Source organism: Oncorhynchus clarkii, chromosome 31, assembly GCF_045791955.1.
Source record: "Oncorhynchus clarkii lewisi isolate Uvic-CL-2024 chromosome 31, UVic_Ocla_1.0, whole genome shotgun sequence".
NCBI lineage: Eukaryota > Metazoa > Chordata > Actinopteri > Salmoniformes > Salmonidae > Oncorhynchus > Oncorhynchus clarkii.
Window position 1 is genome coordinate 2119236 of NC_092177.1, and position 22080 is coordinate 2141315.

The 22080-nt window shown below is 40.2% G+C and overlaps 1 protein-coding gene across 1 annotated transcript; it reads right to left on the reverse strand.

Moving 5' to 3' along the window:
* Positions 1–416: 416 nt before the first annotated feature.
* Positions 417–15485, reverse strand: LOC139390476 (T-box transcription factor 22). Its single transcript, XM_071137606.1, has 8 exons — positions 15329–15485; positions 14696–14912; positions 13112–13213; positions 10371–10545; positions 7361–7525; positions 1822–1886; positions 1661–1734; positions 417–967 (listed from the first exon to the last, which is right to left on the reverse strand). The coding sequence occupies exons 1-8, from the start codon at positions 15483–15485 to the stop codon at positions 417–419; spliced, it is 1506 nt and encodes a 501-aa protein (XP_070993707.1).
* Between the last annotated feature and the right edge of the window lie 6595 nt (positions 15486–22080).

A 22080-nucleotide genomic window follows, 5' to 3' on the forward strand; every position in this document is an offset into this window, starting at 1 on the left:
ATGATGGTATGATACAGCTCTAGTAGATGGAGGTCTGATACAGCTCTAGTAGATGATGCTGGTCTGATACAGCTCTAGTAGATGATGATGGTCTGATACAGCTCTAGTAGATGATGGTCTGATACAGCTCTAGCAGATGATGGTCTGATACAGCTCTAGTAGATGATGGTCTGATACAGCTCTAGCAGATGATGGTCTGATACAGCTCTAGTAGATGATGGTCTGATACAGCTCTAGTAGATGATGATGGTCTGATACAGCTCTAGTAGATGATGGTCTGATACAGCTCTAGTAGATGATGGTCTGATACAGCTCTAGTAGATGATGGTCTGATACATCTCCCTGGCGCTATGGTTTCCAGGATAAGGGCTACTTGTTATTGCTAGGTTAGGGTAAGGGTAAGGAAGGGTTAGAGGTCAGAGGCAGTGGTTGATGGTGGTGTTCCAGGGTGTCTGGCGTAGCAGACAGTCTGTGGTGCTGTCAGCCAGTTTGGCGTGGCAAGAGAAAGCAGCGAGGTGAGCGTTTCTGGGTAGACTGGAGCGATACAGACAGTACGGGGGAGCTGGGTCTGGGTGGGAGCGGTGAGGGTAGTGAGGGCCGGGTCCCCGCGGGGAGCTGTGAGAGGGAGGGGCCTGTAGGGGGTGTGGCTGCAGGCTGGGAGGATGTCCGGGAATGCCCCCCTGAAGACATAGAGCACTGAAGCCTGGAGCCTTCTTCCCCGGCAGGGCCGAGAGGAGGGGTGGCAGGGGGGAGTAGCGTCGGGGGGAAGGGCAAGGTCTGGCCGGCAGGGGGGAAATGGGGGAGAAGGGGGAGGTCTTGCAGCAGAGGGGAAGACAAAAGGAGTGCAGGCTGGTGTCGGGGCAGGAGAAGGAGGAGAGGGTGAAGGGGTGAGAGGTCAGAGGACAGGAGAGAGGGACAAGGCTCTTCAGAGGAGAAGTGCAGTTGCTTGGAGACCCACAGCTACCTCCTGATGAGACAAGACAACAAGACAACAGAAGGGGTTTAAAAACAAGATGAATAACCGTACCTATTGTTAGATTAATAACCAAAACACACCTAGATTAACAACCATAATAAGAGTTATACTAACAACCATAACTATAGATAGATTAACAACCATAACTATAGATAGATTAACAACCATAATAAGAGTTTTACTAACAACCATAACTATAGATAGATTAACAACCATAACTATAGATAGATTAACAACCATAACTATAGATAGATTAACAACCATAATAACAGTTATACTAACAACCATAACTATAGATAGATTAACAACCATAACTATAGATAGATTAACAACCATAATAAGAGGTAGATTAACGACCATAACTAGAGGTAGATTAACAACTATGCCTAGAGGTAGATTAACAACTATACCTAGAGGTAGATTAACAACTATACGTAGAGTTAGATTAACAACCATACCTAGAGTTAGATTAACGACCATAACTAGAGGTAGATTAACAACTATACCTAGAGTTATATTAACAATCATACCTAGAGTTAGATTAACGACCATAACTAGAGTTAGATTAACAACAATATAATGTAAATGTCTGTGATTGAGTCTTCGAAGACGAATTGTTCTTAGTTTTACTTTTATAAGTGAGTGTCGGAATAGGTCTGTGTTTGTCTGTCAGTAGCCATTCACCTTGTAGCTGTAGAGTAAATGGTTTGAACTCCAGACTCCAGGGATAGGACTCCATGAGGCCGTCCAACACGCCCCTACACAGAGGGAGCATACAGAAGTGTTAAGTGAACTACATGGAGAATATGGTGTGATATAGACACTTTATAGCTGTGTTTGTTTACCTGTTCCGTCCTGGGTCTCTGAAGCCCTTAGCGAATGGGTTCCTGTCAATCTTCAATTTGGTGATCTGACAGCATAAACAACAAATCAGGACAGACAGAGGGTTAGGAATATAACCTACATGGTTTAGTAGGAGCTATGGTTTCCAAAGTCACAGCTTTGTGAACTCTGTCTACAAGGCCAGCATCCCGGAGTCGCCTCTTCACTGTCTAAGTTGAGACTGGTGTCTTGCGGGTACTATTTAATGAAACTGCCAGTTGAGGACTTGTGAGGCGCCTGCTTCTCAAACTAGACACTCTAATGTACTTCTCCTCTTGCTCAGTTGTACACCGGGGCCTCCCACTCCTATTTCTATTTTGGTTAGGGCCAGTTTGCACTGTTCTGTGAAGGGAGTCGTACACAGTGTTGTACGAGATCTTCTTTCTCGCATAGACTGACGAGTTTCAGAAGAAAGTGTTTTGTTTCTGGCCATTTTGAGCCTGTAATCAAACTCACAAATGCTGAAGCTCCAAATACTCAACTAGTCTAAAGGTCAGATCAGTTTTATTGATTCTTTAATCAGAACAACAGTTTTCAGCTGTGCTAACATAATTGCAAAAGTGTTTTTCTAATGATCAATTTGCTATTTAAAGTGCTAGACTTGGATTAGGTAACACAATGTGCCATTGGAACACAGGAGTGATGGTTGCTGATAATGGGCCTCTGTACATCTATGTAGATATTCCATAAAAAAATCAGCTGTTTCCAGCTACAATAGTCATTTACAACATTAACAATGTCTACACTGTATTTCTGATCAATTTGATGTTATTTTAATGGACACATTTTTTTTTGCTTTTGTTCAAAAACAAGTACATTTCTAAGTGACCCCAAACTTTTGAACGGTAGTGTAAGTCAACCCCAAATCAATGTAGTCCTCATCATTTTTGCGCTTCTTCGATGGTCCAATGTCCCTGTCTGTTGTTTGGTGCTTTTCCGGGTAAGGGTAAGGTAATGTAGAATTACTGAGGCATTGGATGTGCTCGTGGAAGCAGAACAGCTTGTGTTGTTGACAGGTGCAGGTGTAGTACTGCTGGTAGTAGCAGTACTACCAGTAGAGCTGGTAAGTGTCTCTATGCATGCGGGCTTTACTTTTTGTAACCATTTATACATTTTCGAGCAAAGGGAATGAGTAGCAGCTACGTTTGGCTACATATGGACCGTTAGTGGAATTCCCGCGAGAGAGTAACGGTTAATGTGATTGGATGTTAATTATTTGACTAGGCACACAGAGTGTTGAGAAATCTGTGAATGTATTGTAATGTTTTAAAATGGTATAAACTGCCTTAATTTTGCTCAACCCTAGGAAGAGTAGCTGATGCTTTGGCTGTTAGCCCAGAAACAAGATTCCGTCGAGGCCTCAACGCTTTTTGAGTCAAAGCTATTTTTCTGGGATTAAAGGTCAAAAACGAAAATAGAGCGATAATTTGACCGCTTCACGTCAAAGTACATGAACCTACAGAGTTCGGTAAAAAAGAACCAGACATTTATCTATCGTAATTTACGAGAAATCGTACAATGTAGAATTGGTGATGCTCAAAGAAATGTGTTTTTTTTTCCAAAAAAGTTACAGATCCAGGTGCAGCTTGTTCAGAAGAATCCGTTAAGGTGGGTTTCGGAGCTCTGCGAGATTTCTGTGATTTTCTGTAATAACACACACTCATTCAACCTTCTGTAAATAATTCAATTCTTTACGTAAAGACTTAAAACTCAATATTCTGTAGGGGTTGTTTCAAAGGGTTAAAAAGGTCACATCTTTCCAAAACTTCATATGTGTGATTAGGCAACCCTCATGAACTGTAAATCAGTCATTTCTCCCATCAGATTTCCAAGAAAAACTCACACACACACACACAGCAAGTACGGAATGACACAGTGTGTAGTTACCTTCATTTGAACTATCAAAGAACCATCAGACCTAGAGCTCTGAAACTTTAGAAACCTGTTCTAGTGCTCGATAGTTCGTGGTGAGTTATGTGGCTCTAGAAGGTTCTCAGACCGAGAAACAGCCTCGTACATTTGCAATAACTTCAATTCATTTTGACCATCACGAAAATGACAACATTTAGAAAAGTCCCAGAGTTGCAAGACTAGGTGCATTGAAACCGCCTCAGCCCATAGAGACAGACCCTAACATTTCTGTCCGATAGCTCATCCAAGGACCCCGTAGCAACGCCCGGAAAAAGTGGATTTTCAGCACCAATTAACCTGTTGGTACTAGGGGGCAGTATTTTCATTTTTGGAAAAATAACGTTCCCAAATTAAACGGGATATTTTGTCAGGACAAGATGCTAGAATATACATACAGTGCCTTGCGAAAGTATTCGGCCCCCTTGAACTTTGCGACCTTTTGCCACATTTCAGGCTTCAAACATAAAGTTAAAAAACTGTATTTTTTTGTGAAGAATCAACAACAAGTGGGACACAATCATGAAGTGGAACGACATTTATTGGATATTTCAAACTTTTTTAACAAATCAAAAAATGAAAAATTTGGCGTGCAAAATTACTCAGCCCCTTTATTTTCAGTGCAGCAAACTCTCTCCAGAAGTTCAGTGAGGATCTCTGAATGATCCAATGTTGACCTAAATGACTAATGATGATAAATACAATCCACCTGTGTGTAATCAAGTCTCCGTATTAATGCACCTGCACTGTGATAGTCTCAGAGGTCCGTCAAAAGCGCAGAGAGCATCATGAAGAACAAGGAACACACCAGGCAGGTCCGAGATACTGTTGTGAAGAAGTTTAAAGCCGGATTTGGATACAAAAAGATTTCCCAAGCTTTAAACATCCCAAGGAGCACTGTGCAAGCGATAATATTGAAATGGAAGGAGTATCAGACCACTGCAAATCTACCAAGACCTGGCCGTCCCTCTAAACTTTCAGCTCATACAAGGAGAAGACTGATCAGAGATGCAGCCAAGAGGCCCATGATCACTCTGGATGAACTGCAGAGATCTACAGCTGAGGTGGGAGACTCTGTCCATAGGACAACAATCAGTATATTGCACAAATCTGGCCTTTATGGAAGAGTGGCAAGAAGAAAGCCATTTCTTAAAGATATCCATAAAAAGTGTTGTTTAAAGTTTGCCACAAGCCACCTGGGAGACACACCAAACATGTGGAAGAAGGTGCTCTGGTCAGATGAAACCAAAATTGAACTTTTTGGCAACAATGCAAAACGTTATGTTTGGCGTAAAAGCAACACAGCTCATCACCCTGAATACACCATCCCCACTGTCAAACATGGTGGTGGCAGCATCATGGTTTGGGCCTGCTTTTCTTCAGCAGGGACAGGGAAGATGGTTAAAATTGATGGGAAGATGGATGGAGCCAAATACAGGACCATTCTGGAAGAAAACCTGATGGAGTCTGCAAAAGACCTGAGACTGGGACGGAGATTTGTCTTCCAACAAGACAATGATCCAAAACATAAAGCAAAATCTACAATGGAATGGTTCAAAAATAAACATATCCAGGTGTTAGAATGGCCAAGTCAAAGTCCAGACCTGAATCCAATCGAGAATCTGTGGAAAGAACTGAAAACTGCTGTTCACAAATGCTCTCCATCCAACCTCACTGAGCTCGAGCTGTTTTGCAAGGAGGAATGGGAAAACATTTCAGTCTCTCGATGTGCAAAACTGATAGAGACATACCCCAAGCGACTTACAGCTGTAATCGCAGAAAAAGGTGGCGCTACAAAGTATTAATTTAAGGGGGCTGAATAATTTTGCACGCCCAATTTTTCAGTTTTTGATTTGTTAAAAAAGTTTGAAATATCCAATAAATGTCGTTCCACTTCATGATTGTGTCCCACTTGTTGTTGATTCTTCACAAAAAAATACAGTTTTATATCTTTATGTTTGAAGCCTGAAATGTGGAAAAAGGTCGCAAAGTTCAAGGGGGCCGAATACTTTCGCAAGGCACTGTATAATTGACAGCTTAGGATAGAAAACACTCTAAAATATGCATTTTTTTTCCCATTATTTTACCAGGTAAGTTGACTGAGAACACGTTCTCATTTACAGCAATGACCTGGGGAATAGTTACAGGGGAGAGGAGGGGGATGAATGAGTCAATTGTAAACTGGGGATTATTAGGTGACCATGATGATTTGAGGGCCAGATTGGGAATTTAGCCAGGACACCGGGGTGCCATGGGATCTTTAATGACCTCAGACAATCAGGACACCCGTTTTAACGTCCCATCTGAAAGACGGCACCCTACACAGGGCAGTGTCCCCAATTTTTTTAGACCAGAGGAAAGAGTGCCTCCTACCGGCCCTCCAAAACCACTTCCAGCAGAAGCAAGTTAAACAGAAGGCGCTATGAATTTTGGGCCTGCTCTGAAAAAGGTGATAGTTGGCTTCTAAACGAGATGGAAAAAGTGGGTTTGGTGTCGGTCTGTATCAGCTTGGTGTCCGAATGATATTTAATTGAATGATGGACGCTGACTTGCTGGCTGACATTTGTCCATTTGCAATATGTTTAAACAGTGAAAAAACATCACCAAATGGACATGATAAAATCAACACAACGAGCGACGGAGAGGAACCACTATCAATGCCCGACCATCCCGAGTTCATCGAGCCAGTAAATTTTGCATTTCTGCAGTATTTTTGAGCATGTCAAATTCGTGATGGTAAATGCCCAATGAAACATATTGCAAATGGACAGCCGTGCGCCTGGTGATTGAAACGGGTTACCAGGAAAAAAAAATTGAAATGGTTTTGAATGCCTTTAGGAGGGTGCAAGGGTTCCACGGCTGGGTAGGGAGCATCCATTTAGGACATTTTTCACTTTTCTCTCATCATACATGAAAAATAGACATTCTGGTGTGTGTGTTTCTGTCTTAAACAGATGGTGTGCGTGTTTCTGTCCTGAACAGAGTGTGTGTGTTTCTGTCCTGAACAGATGGTGTGTGTGATTCTGTCCTGAACAGATGGTGTGTGTGTTTCTGTCCTGAACAGATGGTGTGTGTGTTTCTGTCCTGAACAGATGGTGTGTGTGCGTGTGCCTGTCTATATTATTATGCATCCAGCAGAAGTGAAGTGGACCCTGATGAAGAGAGCTGCTGCCAATCCACGAGAGTCTTCTGTTACTGCAGGGACCACAGGCAACACCACGGTCACATGGACACACACACACACATGAAGCCAGTCCTCCATATTAATTCTACTGAGTATCTAGTTTACACCACAGTGAAGCCAGTCCTCCATATTAATTCTACGGAGTATCTAGTTTACACCACAGTGAAGCCAGTCCTCCTGATCCATTATACTGATTTTCTAGTTCAGACCACAGTGAAGCCATAGTCCCTGTTCCATTATACTGTGTTAGCATTAATACAAAAATCATATTTTCAATAACTGAGTTAACTACCTTTTGGTTCTGATAGACTGTTCTGATTCGCTGTTCTGATTGGCTGACGCAGTAATTGCTTGTTAGTTCTAATTGGTAAGGCAGTACCTATTGGTTCTGACTGGCTGAGAGAAAGTACCTGTTGGTTCTGATAGGCTGTCACGGTGGTGAACTCTGTCTCTGGGAAGGAGAAGCTGGCCATACCCTCAGTGGGCAGCGAGGGGATTTTTGATAGGTCCAGCCGGGGGTTGTGGCGGATCACATGGACGCGAGGCTTGTACTTATGCATTGACTGTAGAATGATCTGAACCAAGAGAGTCATTTAGAGAACAAGGTCAATGTGATGTCCATCAGCACAACATAGATATTACATGCATTTTGGACATGTATGTTGTGTTTTGGAGGTTAGGGTTAGGTGATGTGACTTATCGGACACCATCACCATGCAGTAGCCATTTTAACTTTCATCATGACTCTAGCCTTTTTTCTAACAAAACATTTCTCATCTCAGATAGTTTGAAGCCTCTTTCAGTAAACTGTTTATTCTTAAACCATAAAATACAGTGATGGAATAGAATTAAGCAATAAGGAGGTGTGGTATATGGCCGATATACCACGGCTAAGGGCTGTTCTTATGTACAACACAATGTGGAGTACAGCCTGCACACAGCCCTTAGCCCTGGTATATTGTCCATGTACCACCAACCCAAGAGGAGCCTTATTGTAATTATAAATTGGTTACTGTCATTATTAGACTTGTTTACGGTTCTAATAATGTTGGTAACCAGTTTATAATGTTGGTAACCAGTTTAAATTGTTGTTAACCAGTTTATAATGTTGGTAACCAGTTTATAATATAATGACTTGTTTACTGTTCTAATAATGTTGGTAACCAGTTTATAATATAATGACTTGTTTACTGTTCTAATAATGTTGGTAACCAGTTTATAATGTTGGTAACCAGTTTATAATGTTGGTATCAGTTAATAATGTTGGTAACCAGTTTATAATGTTGGTAACCAGTTTATAATGTTGGTATCAGTTAATAATGTTGGTAACCAGTTTATAATGTTGGTAACCAGTTTATAATATAATGACTTGTTTACTGTTCTAATAATGTTGGTAACCAGTTTATAATGTTGGTAACCAGTTTATAATGTTGGTAACCAGTTTATAATGTTGGTAACCAGTTTATAATGTTGGTAACCAGTTCATAATGTTGGTAACCAGTTTATAATGTTGGTAACCAGTTTATAATGTTGGTAACCAGTTTATAATGTTGGTAACCAGTTCATAATGTTGGTAACAGTTAATAATGTTGGTAACCAGTTTATAATGTTGGTAACCAGTTTATAATATAATGACTTGTTTACTGTTCTAATAATGTTGGTAACCAGTTTATAATAGAATGACTTGTTTACTGTTCTGATAATGTTGGTAACCAGTTTATAATGTTGGTAACCAGTTGATAATAGAATTACTTGTTTACTGTTCTAATAATGTTGGTAACAGTTTAAAATGTTGGTAACCAGTTTATATTGTTGGTAACCAGTTTATAATGTTGGTAACCAGTTTATAATGTTGGTAACCAGTTGATAATATAATGACTTGTTTACTGTTCTAATAATGTTGGTAACCAGTTGATAATGTTGGTAACCAGTTTATAATGTTGGTAACCAGTTTATAATGTTGGTAACCAGTTTATAATATAATGACTTGTTTACTGTTCTAATAATGTTGGTAACCAGTTTATAATGTTGGTAACCAGTTTATAATGTTGGTAACCAGTTGATAATGTTGTTAACCAGTTTATAATGTTGGTAAGCAGTTTATAATGTTGGTAACCAGTTTATAATAGAATTACTTGTTTACTGTTCTAATAATGTTGGTAACCAGTTTATAATGTTGGTAACCAGTTTATAATAGAATTACTTGTTTACTGTTCTGATAATGTTGGTAACCAGTTTATAATGTTGGTAACCAGTTTATAATAGAATTACTTCTTTACTGTTCTAATAATGTTGGTAACCAGTTTATAATAGAATGACTTGTTTACTGTTCTGATAATGTTGGTAACCAGTTTATAATAGAATGACTTGTTTACTGTTCTGATAATGTTGGTAACCAGTTCATAATAGAATGACTTGTTTACTGTTCTGATAATGTTGGTAACCAGTTTATAATAGAATGACTTGTTTACTGTTCTGATAATGTTGGTAACCAGTTTATAATAGAATGACTTGTTTACTGTTCTGATAATGTTGGTAACCAGTTTATAATAGAATGACTTGTTTACTGTTCTGATAATGTTGGTAACCAGTTTATAATAGAATGACTTGTTTACTGTTCTGATAATGTTGATAACCAGTTTATAATGTTGGTAACCAGTTTATAATGTTGGTAACCATGTTATAATGTTGGTAACCAGTTTATAATGTTGTTAACCAGTTTATAATGTTGGTAACCATTTTATAATATAATGACTTGTTTACTGTTCTAATAATGTTGGTAACCAGTTTATAATGTTGGTAACCAGTTTATAATTTTGGTAACAGTTTACAATGTTGGTAACCAGTTTATAATGTTGGTAACAGTTTATAATGTTGGTAACCAGTTTATAATGTTGGTAACAGTTTACAATGTTGGTAACCAGTTTATAATGTTGGTAACAATTTATAATGTTTGTAACCAGTTTATAATATAATTACTTGTTTACTATTCTAATAATGTTGGAAACCAGTTTATAATAGAATGACTTGTTTACTGTTCTAATAATGTTGGTAACCAGTTTATAATGTTGGTAACCAGTTTATAATGTTGGTAAACAGTTTATAATGTTGGTAACCAGTTTATAATATAATTACTTGTTTACTGTTCTAATAATGTTGGAAACCAGTTTATAATGTTCGTAACCAATTTATAATAGAATGACTTGTTTGATATACCATGGCTTCCATCCAATCAGCATCCAGTACCTACATTACCCGGATTATAAAAGTAGTTTTAAACCTGGTAGTTTGGATCCTGGATGATGATTGGCTAAAACAGCATTCCAGCCATGTTTAATAAGTCCTATAGATTAGCAGTCAGATAGTTATAGAACACAGTAGATTAAATGATTGTAGATCACAAAGAGAGATGTGACGTACGTGTCCCTTGTCCTCCATCTCGTTATTGGTCAGTTTGACCCGATCGAAGCTGATCACCTGACGCATCCACGTCTCGCCCACGCACGGGGAGTCCGGGTGCATGTACAAGCGCGGCGCGATGCAGGAGTGGTCCGTATTTCCTGCCACCATCCACTGAGAGCTGTGGTACACATACCTAAATATGACAGAACATCACAACAGAACATCACATACCTAAAAACAACATCAGAACAGAATATCAGAACATCACATACCTAAATACAACAGAACATCACAACATCACATTCCTAAATACAACAGAACATCACAACAGAACATCCGAATATCACATACCTAAATACAACAGAATATCACAACAGAACATCAGAATATCACATACCTAAAAACAACAGAATATCACAAAAGAACATCACATACCTAAATACAACAGAACATCAGAACAGAACATCAGAATATCACATAACGAAATACAACAGAACATCACATACCTAAATACATCAGAATATCAGAATATCAGAACAGAACAGCTGAACATCACATACCTAAATACATCAGAATATCAGAATATCAGAACATCACATACCTAAATAAAACAGAACATCACAACAGAACATTACAACATCACATACCTAAATACATCAGAATATCACATACTTAAATACAACAGAATATCACATACCTAAATACCACAGAACATCAGAATATCAGAATATCACATACCTTAAAATAACAGAACATCATAACAGAATATCAGAATATCACATAACTAAATACAACAGAACATCAGAATATCAGAACAGAAAATCTGAATATCACATAGGTAAATAGGTAGGTAAACATAGTTTTTTACATAGGTAAAAACAGAATAGCAGAACAGAATATCAGAATATCAGAACAGAACATCAGAACATCACATACCTAAATACAACAGAATATCAAAACAGAATATCATAATAGAATATCAGAAAAGAAAATCAGAAAAGGACATCACAACAGAATATCAGAACATCAGAATATCACAACAGAACATCAGAATATCAGAACAGAACATCAGAACAGAATATCAGAACAGAATATCAGAACAGAATATCAGAACATCAGAACAGAAAATCAGAACATTACATCAAAACAGAACATCAGAACAGAATATCAGAACAGAACATTAGAACAGAATATCAGAACACAATATCAAAACAGAACATCAGAATAGAATATCAGAACAGAACATCAGAACAGAATATCAGAACAGAACATTAGAACAGAATATCAGAACACAATATCAAAACAGAACATCAGAATAGAATATCAGAATAGAAGATCAGAACAGAATATCAGAACATCAGAACACAATATCAGAACAGAATATCAAAACAGAATATCAAAACAGAATATCAAAACAGAATATCAAAACAGAATATGAGAACAGAACATTGGAACAGAACATCAGAACACAATATCAGAATAGAATATCAGAATAGAATATCCTTCAACTCTATTGTCCACCTAGAGTTGACAAGTTGGCTTCACTAACAACAGATGAAAAGACTAATAATGAATTGTGACCACATAGTTCTCCTCTGACAAAGCTATGCCATAGGAGGCTAATGTTAACTAGTTGGCTAATTGTTGCCCATGAAAGGAAGTTAGGCAAGCTAGCAAGCATTTTAGTCAGGTAGGTTAGGACAACAAAAACTAAAAGGGTGTCCTGTATGACAGAGTGATAGACCGTTTTGCCAACATGAAAGACAGGAGGATGGCATTGGCGTTTCTCTACAAGTAGGGTGAGTCAACATGTTTTTTCAACTAAAACACACACAGCAAGCAGCACCATGGACAGGCACATAGCTTACATTGATTTCTGAATGGTTTTTAAAATATTTTAGTTGGCGCTGTATTACACGATGCAGAGGTGATTAGATGATGTTGATGTGGTTCTGCAATAGAGGCAGCTCCTGTTTTATTTTCCACTTGTGGTAACTCTTCTGTGTTCTCAATCAATAGTTGTTTAGTAGTTGAAGAATGTTATAAATATGAACTTGCCTGACCATGCTATGGTCATGTAACTGTTACATGCTATATGCTTTGTGGACTTCACCCAGCAGATTTTGCTCTCCAGTTTGGTAATAAAACAAAGGTTTGGTGGAATTTATTCTGCCACTGTGTCTTCTAAATATGGTATTGGAACTGAATTGTTTCATATTTCCTGGATATAGTATGCTTACTTACTTACTTACTTACTTACTTTATTGTGTATTTCATATTTCTAATTCAGAATTATCTTTATTTTTGTATTTAAAAAAAAAATGTTATTCTTTATTGCATTGATGGGTTTTGAGTTTGCTAGATTTGCATTTCACTGTACTTGTGCACGTGACATTAAAACTTGAAATGTAGTGTCTCAGGTTATAGAGCGAACTAACAGGTTATAGAGCAAACAACGCATTTATCACAACACATTGGTTGTAATATGGCTTTTTCCCCTAGCTTGACTTCCCCGGTGATTTTACCCAAGCACCGCTACTGTCACCCTGTGCTCGTTAAATCTGTGTATATTGGGTAAAATGTTTGATTTATAGTATAAAAATATAGTATAATTGCAGCTTCATTCAGAGAAATTTTAAAACAAAGGAAATACCTATTGATGCAATAATGCGCTGGTTTTAAAGTACGTTTCTAAAATAGGAGACAATTTCCTTTCGTGCAATTTACAATTGTAGGCTACATATACGTTTAGGGTCTACCTGTATCGTTTGGAGTCGACGGGCAAAACGTCCATGGCGATGTAGTACTGCTGGCACGGGTCCAAGTTACGCACCTTTACGCGCAAGGACGGGAACATCCTCCTGTAGAAAACACACACAAAGAGTTTAAAGTAGGACAAATGAGCTAAAATGGTTATCATATAATAAGCGTATTTAATTCAATCCATAATGTTATTAAATATCAGCTAGTGTGGAGAACTAATAAAACTAACAGAGACTAGTGTTTTGATGCGTCAGTTAAATTCGTTGGAAATGTAACACCAGTGAAAGAGAGAATGCGGGCCTCAGTCAAGGTGAATCTCTGAGGCCACGAGGGCATTACTCATCTCATAAAAAGGACTATCAAATGTTTAAAAAGAACTTTGCAGCAACAGAGATAATAGAATTTACAACAAGTCATGAAATGTTTAGGCTATGTAGAATAACATGTGCTTTTATGAAACTGTTATGAAAATGTGAAAGAATATGCAAAGAAATTAAAATGACAAAATTACCCCAAAATGTAATTACAAAATAACAGAGCTCTAATTCCTGAGGAATAAAGCGTGTACATAGTTAATTATATGATAAGAGTCAAAGAATATAAAGTTATAGAAATACTATGACAAAATACAACCCTAAAATACTATGAAAAAATACAACCCTAAAATACTATGAAAAAATACAACCCTAAAATACTTGAAAAAATTCCAATGGCCTTTATAAAATTATAAAAAAGCATCCCAAGTAGTTTTTACGGGGTAGCACTGACCCTGTAAAGTAAATACTCGACAATTTCTTTAGCATTTTTCCCCCACCTACACAAACTGCTGTTGTTGTTTTAACTGTGTAAAAACGTTGTTTCTATTGGTGAAATTAAATAAACATTCAATAGTTCAAAGGCTGCAGTAAACTGTACATTTAATTTGGCGGTCATCTTATACAACGAAAATACAATTAGCGAACTGTAGATACAGCCTACATAAAGATTTCGTACACATCAATCGAATAATAGGCTATAAATCTGTATAATAGACTATAGGCCTGTATAATAGAATATAGGCTTGTATAATAGCGGCGGCAGGGTAGCCTAGTGGTTAGAGCGTTGGACTAGTAACCGGAAGTTCAAACCCCCGAGCTGACAAGGTACAAATATGTCGTTCTGCCCCTGAACAGGCAGTTAACCCACTGTTCAATGAAAATAAGAATTTGTTCTTAACTGGCTTGCCTAGTTAAATAAAGGTAAAATAAAAAAATAAAAAAATAATAGCCTATAGGCCTGTATAACATAATATAGGCCTGCATAATAGGCTATAGAAAATATGTTTTTGCAAGTGCAACATCAGTGACTTGTTGTAACACACCTATACGCCTATACGATTGTGTCTCTTTCCTGACCAATGTGTATTATCCTCATACTGTAAATCAGATGAATTAACAGTTTGATTAGTGTTAAGTCCATAGTGTAGTGTATTGGCTACTGTGTGTTAGTGTGTAAAGGTCTGAGTTTTACCTAGTTTAGCTAGCTTGTGTAAAGGTCTGTAATTTGACAGTTTGGTAGGCGTGTGAAAGGGTCAGTTTTACCTGCCGGCTTTGGTAATAATCATCTCTGTCCCGATCTCATGGAACCTGGTCCACAGATCCGACCCCTGGAGCTCCACCCGGACCTCACTCTCCTCTCTACCCGGGTTAGAGTCACTTTCTCCCGTCCTTGTCCTTTCTTCTCTCCCCGGCTCAGAGTCGCACTCTCCCAGCCTTCTTGGCGTGTTACCAGCCTTCCTCCTCTGGTCGTTTGGGTAATCTTTTTTGTGTAAAGGAACAGTTTAAGACATTCTATGTTGTTGATAAATTAGAACTGTTGCATCCTGAACATGCGGAATGCTGCTGGCTTGATTCCATTTAAGTGTAAAGCTTTCAGCTGTTTCCTTTAATTAAAACACATCAATTTGACAAACCATTGAAGTGAAAAACGCTAGGAATGTGTAGTCCTACAAACTCAACACAAAGCCACAAAACATGTTGTTGTTTTCTATTTTACTACTTGGACAGTGCTTCTCAGAAGAAGCAAAGACATCACTCCAATACACTGTACTGTTTTTATTTTTACATTATTATATACATTTTCTGTCTTATAAAAAAATGACTTTTTATTCAAGTTCGTCGCAGAATAATGCGTGTGTAAAACAGAGAGATGCGCGCGGGTTAAAGTTGACCGACCGTGCTCGTATGTCTCCTGTCGAACAGAGCTTGTCTCCGTCTCTGTGTCTCCCGGTGAGCTCGAGTCCTTCCCGTTCTCCCTCTTCATCCTCTTTATCGTTTTACCGACCAACGCTTCCACCGAGAAAGCGTGGGCTCGTGAGCTCAGACCCTGCATCCTGGAGCGAGGCGGTTAGTCTCCTTTCTCTGGGGTCCTGAAAGCTGCACTCTTGTCGTGCGCTGTTCCGTTTTCCGCTTCACCCAGGGCCTCTGCGAGCCCCCGGTCCGTCTATCTGTCTTCTGTTCATGTGGCTATGCGACGCAGCTAATTGACCCGGCGAGTTCCCATGGCTCCGTGGCGCGCGCACTATGCATCTAAATCCTTGTTAACGGCCCCGCGATTTCCGCTTGCCTCTCTCCTCCCTTTCCTCCTTTTCACGCTCCTCTGTTCCTCTCCTCGCTTTCCTTCTCTCTCTCTCTCTCTCTCCATCTCCCTCTCCCCCCCCCCCTCTCTCTCTCTCTCTCAAATCAATTCAAAGGGTTTTATTGGCATGGGAAACATGTGTTTACATTGCCAAAGCAAATAGAATAGAACATAAATAAAACGGTAAATAAACAACGTAAATAAACACTAAACATTACACTCACGTCGACAGACGGCAATTATCAGTTCTCATTATGTATTTCTTAGGTAATTGCATGTTTATAATAGCGTCATCATTCTATTTTATTAATGCATCTGATACTCCTGCATTCTCCTTTTGTCTGGGTTTTTGGACAGCTTTTAGACTCATCTCTTGACTGAAACAAACATTTAGACAGCCATATTAGGTGAACTGTTAAAGCACCATTGAGTAAGATATTGCTCATCCCGTCACAAACCGTAGCTTTTTTTGTATATTTCAGATTGTAACAAAACAATCTGGAGTTATGAAAATAATTATTTTAATGGTGAAAAAACAGTGAATAATGAATTTTTATTGCTCCATTTGTTTGGTGTGTTGGTTTAATTACATCTTCTCCATGTCCAGTTTCTAAATTTGTATTTTGTCAATTATTCAAAATAGTGAAATTACATTCAACATCTATTTGTTGAATAACTCGTTCCTAAAAGGCACCCAACTATACGATTGATTTAAGCTAAACGAAAGATGTTTTTAATACACTACTATTTTGTTTTAACGTGAACAACAGTATTTACAGTTTTCCCGTTATAGAAAGCCCTGCTCTGTTTTAACTATGATCATACATAATAAAACAGCCTATTAGAGAATATTTACACGTGTGATATTTAATCTAAAATAACAGGTTTATAAAAAAAAGATTCTGAAATTCAATGTTAGTTTGTCAATCAAATACATGCCATTTTAGCTTGTCAATAAAATAAACGAGACGTAAGTTTGTCAAAAAAATAAATGAGATATTAGTTTGTCAATAAAATAAATGAGATAGTTCGCCTATATTTTTTTAAGCGAACCCATTGTAGTCTTTCATATTCCATATTTATTTTATATTTTTCAGCCTGCGTGGCAACATAATGTTGAGAGTGGTAATAGAATGTTATTTAAAGGACAGGGGGAAATCCTGGGACAAATATTTGACTCGAGACAAACTCGGAACATCTGGAGAGCCTATTTAATATATATCCCTGAAACTCTCTCTCCTTCTCGGTTGAAGCTGACATTTCCGTTATTAATTTGGAGGCTTTCTGTAAGTAAAACGGTTTTGTGTCTCGCGCTGCACCGGTGTGGGAGAGGGTCTGCGGTGCTATGTGAGAGCTGTCTGGTTCTCATAACAGGGATCAGATGGAGTTTGGCGTGCGGGAAAACGGGGCCATAATGACAGCTGGAGATTATTACATTACCTTCTGACATGAAATATATCCATTCAACACAAACACAGAATGTTTTTTAATCACAGAAAATAATTGGTCAGAAGGCAAAACAAATTTAGCTGTGTTTATGATGGTCTGGTAAATGCTTCGTTTGGTGCCTGATGGAGGCCCAAGGACTCTGGTCTGGTGAATGGTTGTTTGGTGCCTGACTGAGGCACCGGGACTCTGATGTGGTGAATGGTTGGTTTGGTGCCTGATGGAGGCCCCGGGACTCTGATGTGGTGAATGGTTGGTTTGGTGCCTGATGGAGGCCCCGAGACTCTGATGTGGTGAATGGTTGGTTTGGTGCCTGACGGAGGCCCAGGAACTCTGATGTGGTGAATGGTTGGTTTGGTGCCTGATGGAGGCCCCGGGACTCTGTTGTGGTGAATGGTTGGTTTGGTGCCTGATGGAGGCCCTGGGACTTTGGTGTGACAACAGGAGGGAACCAGAGAACTAGCGATGATGACCCAGACTCAGATGGGGCTTTGTCGGTACAGCTAGGCTCCAGCCTGTTTTGGACCCAGACTCAGATGGGGCTCTGTCGGTACAGCTAGGCTCCAGCCTGTTTTGGACCCAGACTCAGATGGGGCTCTGTCGGTACAGCTAGGCTCCAGCCTGTTTTGGACCCAGACTCAGATGGGGCTTTGTCGGTACAGCTAGGCTCCAGCTTGTTTTGGACCCAGACTCAGATGGGGCTCTGTCGGTACAGCTAGGCTCCAGCCTGTTTTGGACCCAGACTCAGATGGGGCTCTGTCGGTACAGCTAGGCTCCAGCCTGTATTGGACCCAGACTCAGATGGGGCTCTGTCGGTACAGCTAGGCTCCAGCCTGTTTTGGACCCAGACTCAGATGGGGCTCTGTCGGTACAGCTAGGCTCCAGCCTGTTTTGGACCCAGACTCAGATGGGGCTCTGTCGGTACAGCTAGGCTCCAGCCTGTTTTGGACCCAGACTCAGATGGGGCTCTGTCGGTACAGCTAGGCTCCAGCCTGTTTTGGACCCAGACTCAGATGGGGCTCTGTCGGTACAGCTAGGCTCCAGCCTGTTTTGACTCAGACTCAGATGGGGCTCTGTCGGTACAGCTAGGCTCCAGCCTGTTTTGGACCCAGACTCAGATGGGGCTCTGTCGGTACAGCTAGGCTCCAGCCTGTTTTGGACCCAGACTCAGATGGGGCTCTGTCGGTACAGCTAGGCTCCAGCCTGTTTGGACCCAGACTCAGATGGGGCTCTGTCGGTACAGCTAGGCTCCAGCCTGTTTTGGACCCAGACTCAGATGGGGCTCTGTCGGTACAGCTAGGCTCCAGCCTGTTTTGGACCCAGACTCAGATGGGGCTCTGTCGGTACAGCTAGGCTCCAGCTTGTTTTGGAGACTTGCTCTTTTATTCATTTTCATATTCTTATTTAACTTTATTTGAATCCATAAATTACTGTGACAAAGTGCATTACAAACGTGGTGGCATTATGTCTGCTCCTCTGTCGGCCTGGAAGCTAGGAGTTTATTGTGGGCTTCAACCAGGGTCTACACCCTGTCACGGATAATGTCCATTATTGATAAAAATCAATTTAGTACACAATAAACTCCTAGTTTAATTCCTTAGCTTCCAGCCAACAACTGGTGAATTGTCCTGTAATGTGTGCAGTTGTGTGTATGTGTGTGTGTATGTCAGTCCTCGGGGCAGAAAGCTGTGTCGCTGTTCAGATCGTAACTCTCCTGATCACATTATGTGGCTGTCAACAGACTGACGACCATACAGGATAGGGCCCGGAGTGTGTGTGTTCACAGGAAGCGGCGCTAGTTGTTTTATGGTTCTAAATCTAACACAAGTCATGGTTTGTCTGATTCGGGATGTTTGGCACACGTGTTTCCTTTTATTAAGCTCGACGTGCACGCTCTTAGCTCGATGTGCACACTCTTGGCGGAAACTAGAAACTCCAATCCAATTTAGACATGCTTCAAGTTTCCATCGACCCAGGAGCTTGGCTGATCAGCTGTAATTGGTCTTTCCCATCATGTCCGGCCTGCAGGGGCACATGGCAGGTTGACTAGTTCTGACGGGATCTACTAGGCAACTTCATAATTCAGCCCAACTCTATTTCAATAACCTGTTGACACTAGAGTAATGCCTACTGGCCTACAACCTCTCAAGAAGGTCCTTGCCCTCTGAGAAGATGTGTGTGTGTGTGTGTGTGTGTGTGTGTGTGTGTGTGTGTGTGTGTGAGTGAGAGAGAGAGAGAGAGAGTGTGTGTATGTGAGAGTGAGTGAGAGTAAGAGTGATAGAGAAAGAAAGAGAGAACAGAGAGAGAGAAAGAGAGTGAGAGAGATAAAGAAAGAGAGCGAGAGAGAGAGAGTAGTAGAGTATATTAGAGCAGAGTAGAGCAGAGCAGAGTAGAGCAGAGTAGAGTAGAACAGAACACAGTACATTAGATCAGAGTAGAGCAGAACAGAGTAGAGCAGAGCAGAGCATGGTAGAGCATGGTAGAGTAGAGTAGAGTAGAACAGAGCAGAGTAGAGTAGAGCAGAGCATGGTAGAGTAGAGTAGGGCAGAGCAGAGCAGAGCAGAGCATGGTAGAGTAGAGTTGAGCAGAGTAGAGTAGAGCAGAGTAGAGCAGAACACAGTATATTAGAGCAGAGTAGAGCAGAGCAGAGTAGAGCAGAGCAGAGTAGAGTAGAACAGAACACAGTACAGTAGAGCAGAGCAGAGTAGAGTAGAGCAGAGCAGAGCAGAGTTGAGCAGAGTAGAGTAGAGCAGAGCAGAGCAGAGGTAGAGTAGATAGAGTAAGATAGAGTAGAGTAGAGCAGAGTAGAGCAGAACACAGTATATTAGAGCAGAGTAGAACAGAGCAGAGTAGAGCTGAGTAGAGCAGAGTAGAGTAGAGCAGATTAGAGTAGAATAGAGCAGAGTAGAGCAGAGTAGAGTAGAGTAGAACACAGAACTTAGAGCAGAGCAGAGCAGGGTAGAGTAGAGTAGAACAGAACACAGTATATTAGATCCGAGTAGAACAGAACAGAGTAGAGTAGAACAGAACACAGTATATTAGAGCAGAGTAGAACAGAGCAGAGCAGAGTAGAGCAGAGCTGATTAGAGCAGAGTAGAGTAGAACCGAGTAGAGTAGAACAGAGTAGAGCAGAGTACAGTAAAACAGAGTAGAGCAGAGTAGAACACAATACATTAGAGCAGAGTAGAGCAGACTAGAGTACAGCAGAATAGAGCAGAGCAGAGTAGAACAGAACACAGAATATTAGAGCAAGAAGAGCAGAGTAGAGTAGAACAGAACACAGTATATTAGAGCAGAGTAGAGCAGAGCAGAGTAGAGCAGAGTAGAGTAGAACAGAACACAGTATATTAGAGCAGAGTAGAACAGAACAGAACAGAGCAGAGTAGAGCAGAGCAGAGCAGAGTGGAGCAGAGCAGAGTAGAGTAGAACAGAACACAGTATATTAGAGCAGAGTAGAACAGAACAGAGAAGAGTTGAACAGAACACAGAGTATTAGAGTAGAGTAGAGCAGAGTAGAGCAGAGCAGAGTAGAGCAGAGCAGAATATAACAGAGCAGAGTAGATTAGAACAGAACACAGAATATTAGAGCAGAGTAGAGCAGAGTAGAGTAGAGTAGAACAGAACACAGAATATTATAGCAGAGCAGAGTAGAACAGAGCAGCGTAGAGTAGAACAGAACACAGAATATTAAAGCAGAGTAGAACAGAACAGAGTAGAGTAGAACAGAACACAGAATATTAGAGCAGACTAGAACAGAGTAGAGCAGAGTAGAGCAGAGTAGAGCAGAGCAGATTAGAGTAGAATAGAGCAGAGTAGAGCAGAGTAGAGTAGAGTAGAACACAGAAATTAGAGCAGAGCAGAGCAGGGTAGAGTAGAGTAGAACAGAACACAGTATATTAGATCCGAGTAGAACAGAACAGAGTAGAGTAGAACAGAACACAGTATATTAGAGCAGAGTAGAGCAGAGCAGAGTAGAACAGAGTAGAGCAGAGTAGAGTAGAACTGAGTAGAGTAGAACAGAGTAGAGCAGAGTACAGTAAAACAGAGTAGAGCAGAGTAGAACACAATACATTAGAGCAGAGTAGAGCAGAGTAGAGTACAGCAGAATAGAGCAGAGCAGAGTAGAACAGAACACAGAATATTAGAGCAAGTAGAGCAGAACAGAGCAGAGCAGAGTAGAGCAGAGCAGAGTGGAGCAGAGCAGAGTAGAGCAGAACAGAACACAGTATATTAGAGCAGAGTAGAACAGAACAGAGTAGAGTTGAACAGAACACAGGGTATTAGAGTAGAGTAGAGTAGAGCAGAGCAGAGTAGAGCAGAGCAGAGCAGATTAGAGCAGAGTAGAACAGAGCAGAGTAGAGTAGAACAGAACACATAATATTAAAGCAGAGTAGAACAGAACAGAGTAGAGTAGAAGATAACACAGTATATTAGAGCAGAGTAGAGCAGAGCAGAGTAGAGCAGAGCAGAGTAGAGTAGAACAGAACACAGTATATTAGAGCAGAGTAGAACAGAACAGAGCAGAGCAGAGTAGAGCATTGCAGAGTGGAGCAGAGCAGAGTAGAGCAGAACATAACACAGTATATTAGAGCAGAGTAGAAGAGAACAGAGTAGAGTTGAACAGAACACAGAGTATTAGAGTAGAGTAGAGTAGAGCAGAGCAGAGTAGAGCAGAGCAGAGCAGAGTAGAACAGAACACAGAATATTAAAGCAGAATAGAACAGAACAGAGTAGAGTAGAACAGAACACAGAATATTAGAGCAGAGTAGAACAGAGCAGAGTAGAACAGAGCAGAGTAGAGTAGAACAGAACACAGAATATTAGAGCAGTATAGAGTAGAGTAGAACAGAACACAGTATATTAGAGCAGAATAGAGTAGAGTAGAGTAAAACAGAGCAGAGTA

Excerpts from the sequence above, each read along its gene's own strand:
- LOC139390476 (XM_071137606.1), bottom strand. The coding sequence starts at position 15,485 with ATGCAGGGTCTGAGCTCACGAGCCCACGCTTTCTCGGTGGAAGCGTTG. Across the intron at positions 13,214-14,695 it reads ATTATTACCAAAGCCGGCAG|GAGGATGTTCCCGTCCTTGC; the intron begins GTAAAACTGACC and ends TGTTTTCTACAG. Across the intron at positions 7,526-10,370 it reads AGATGGAGGACAAGGGACAC|ATCATTCTACAGTCAATGCA; the intron begins GTACGTCACATC and ends CTCTTGGTTCAG.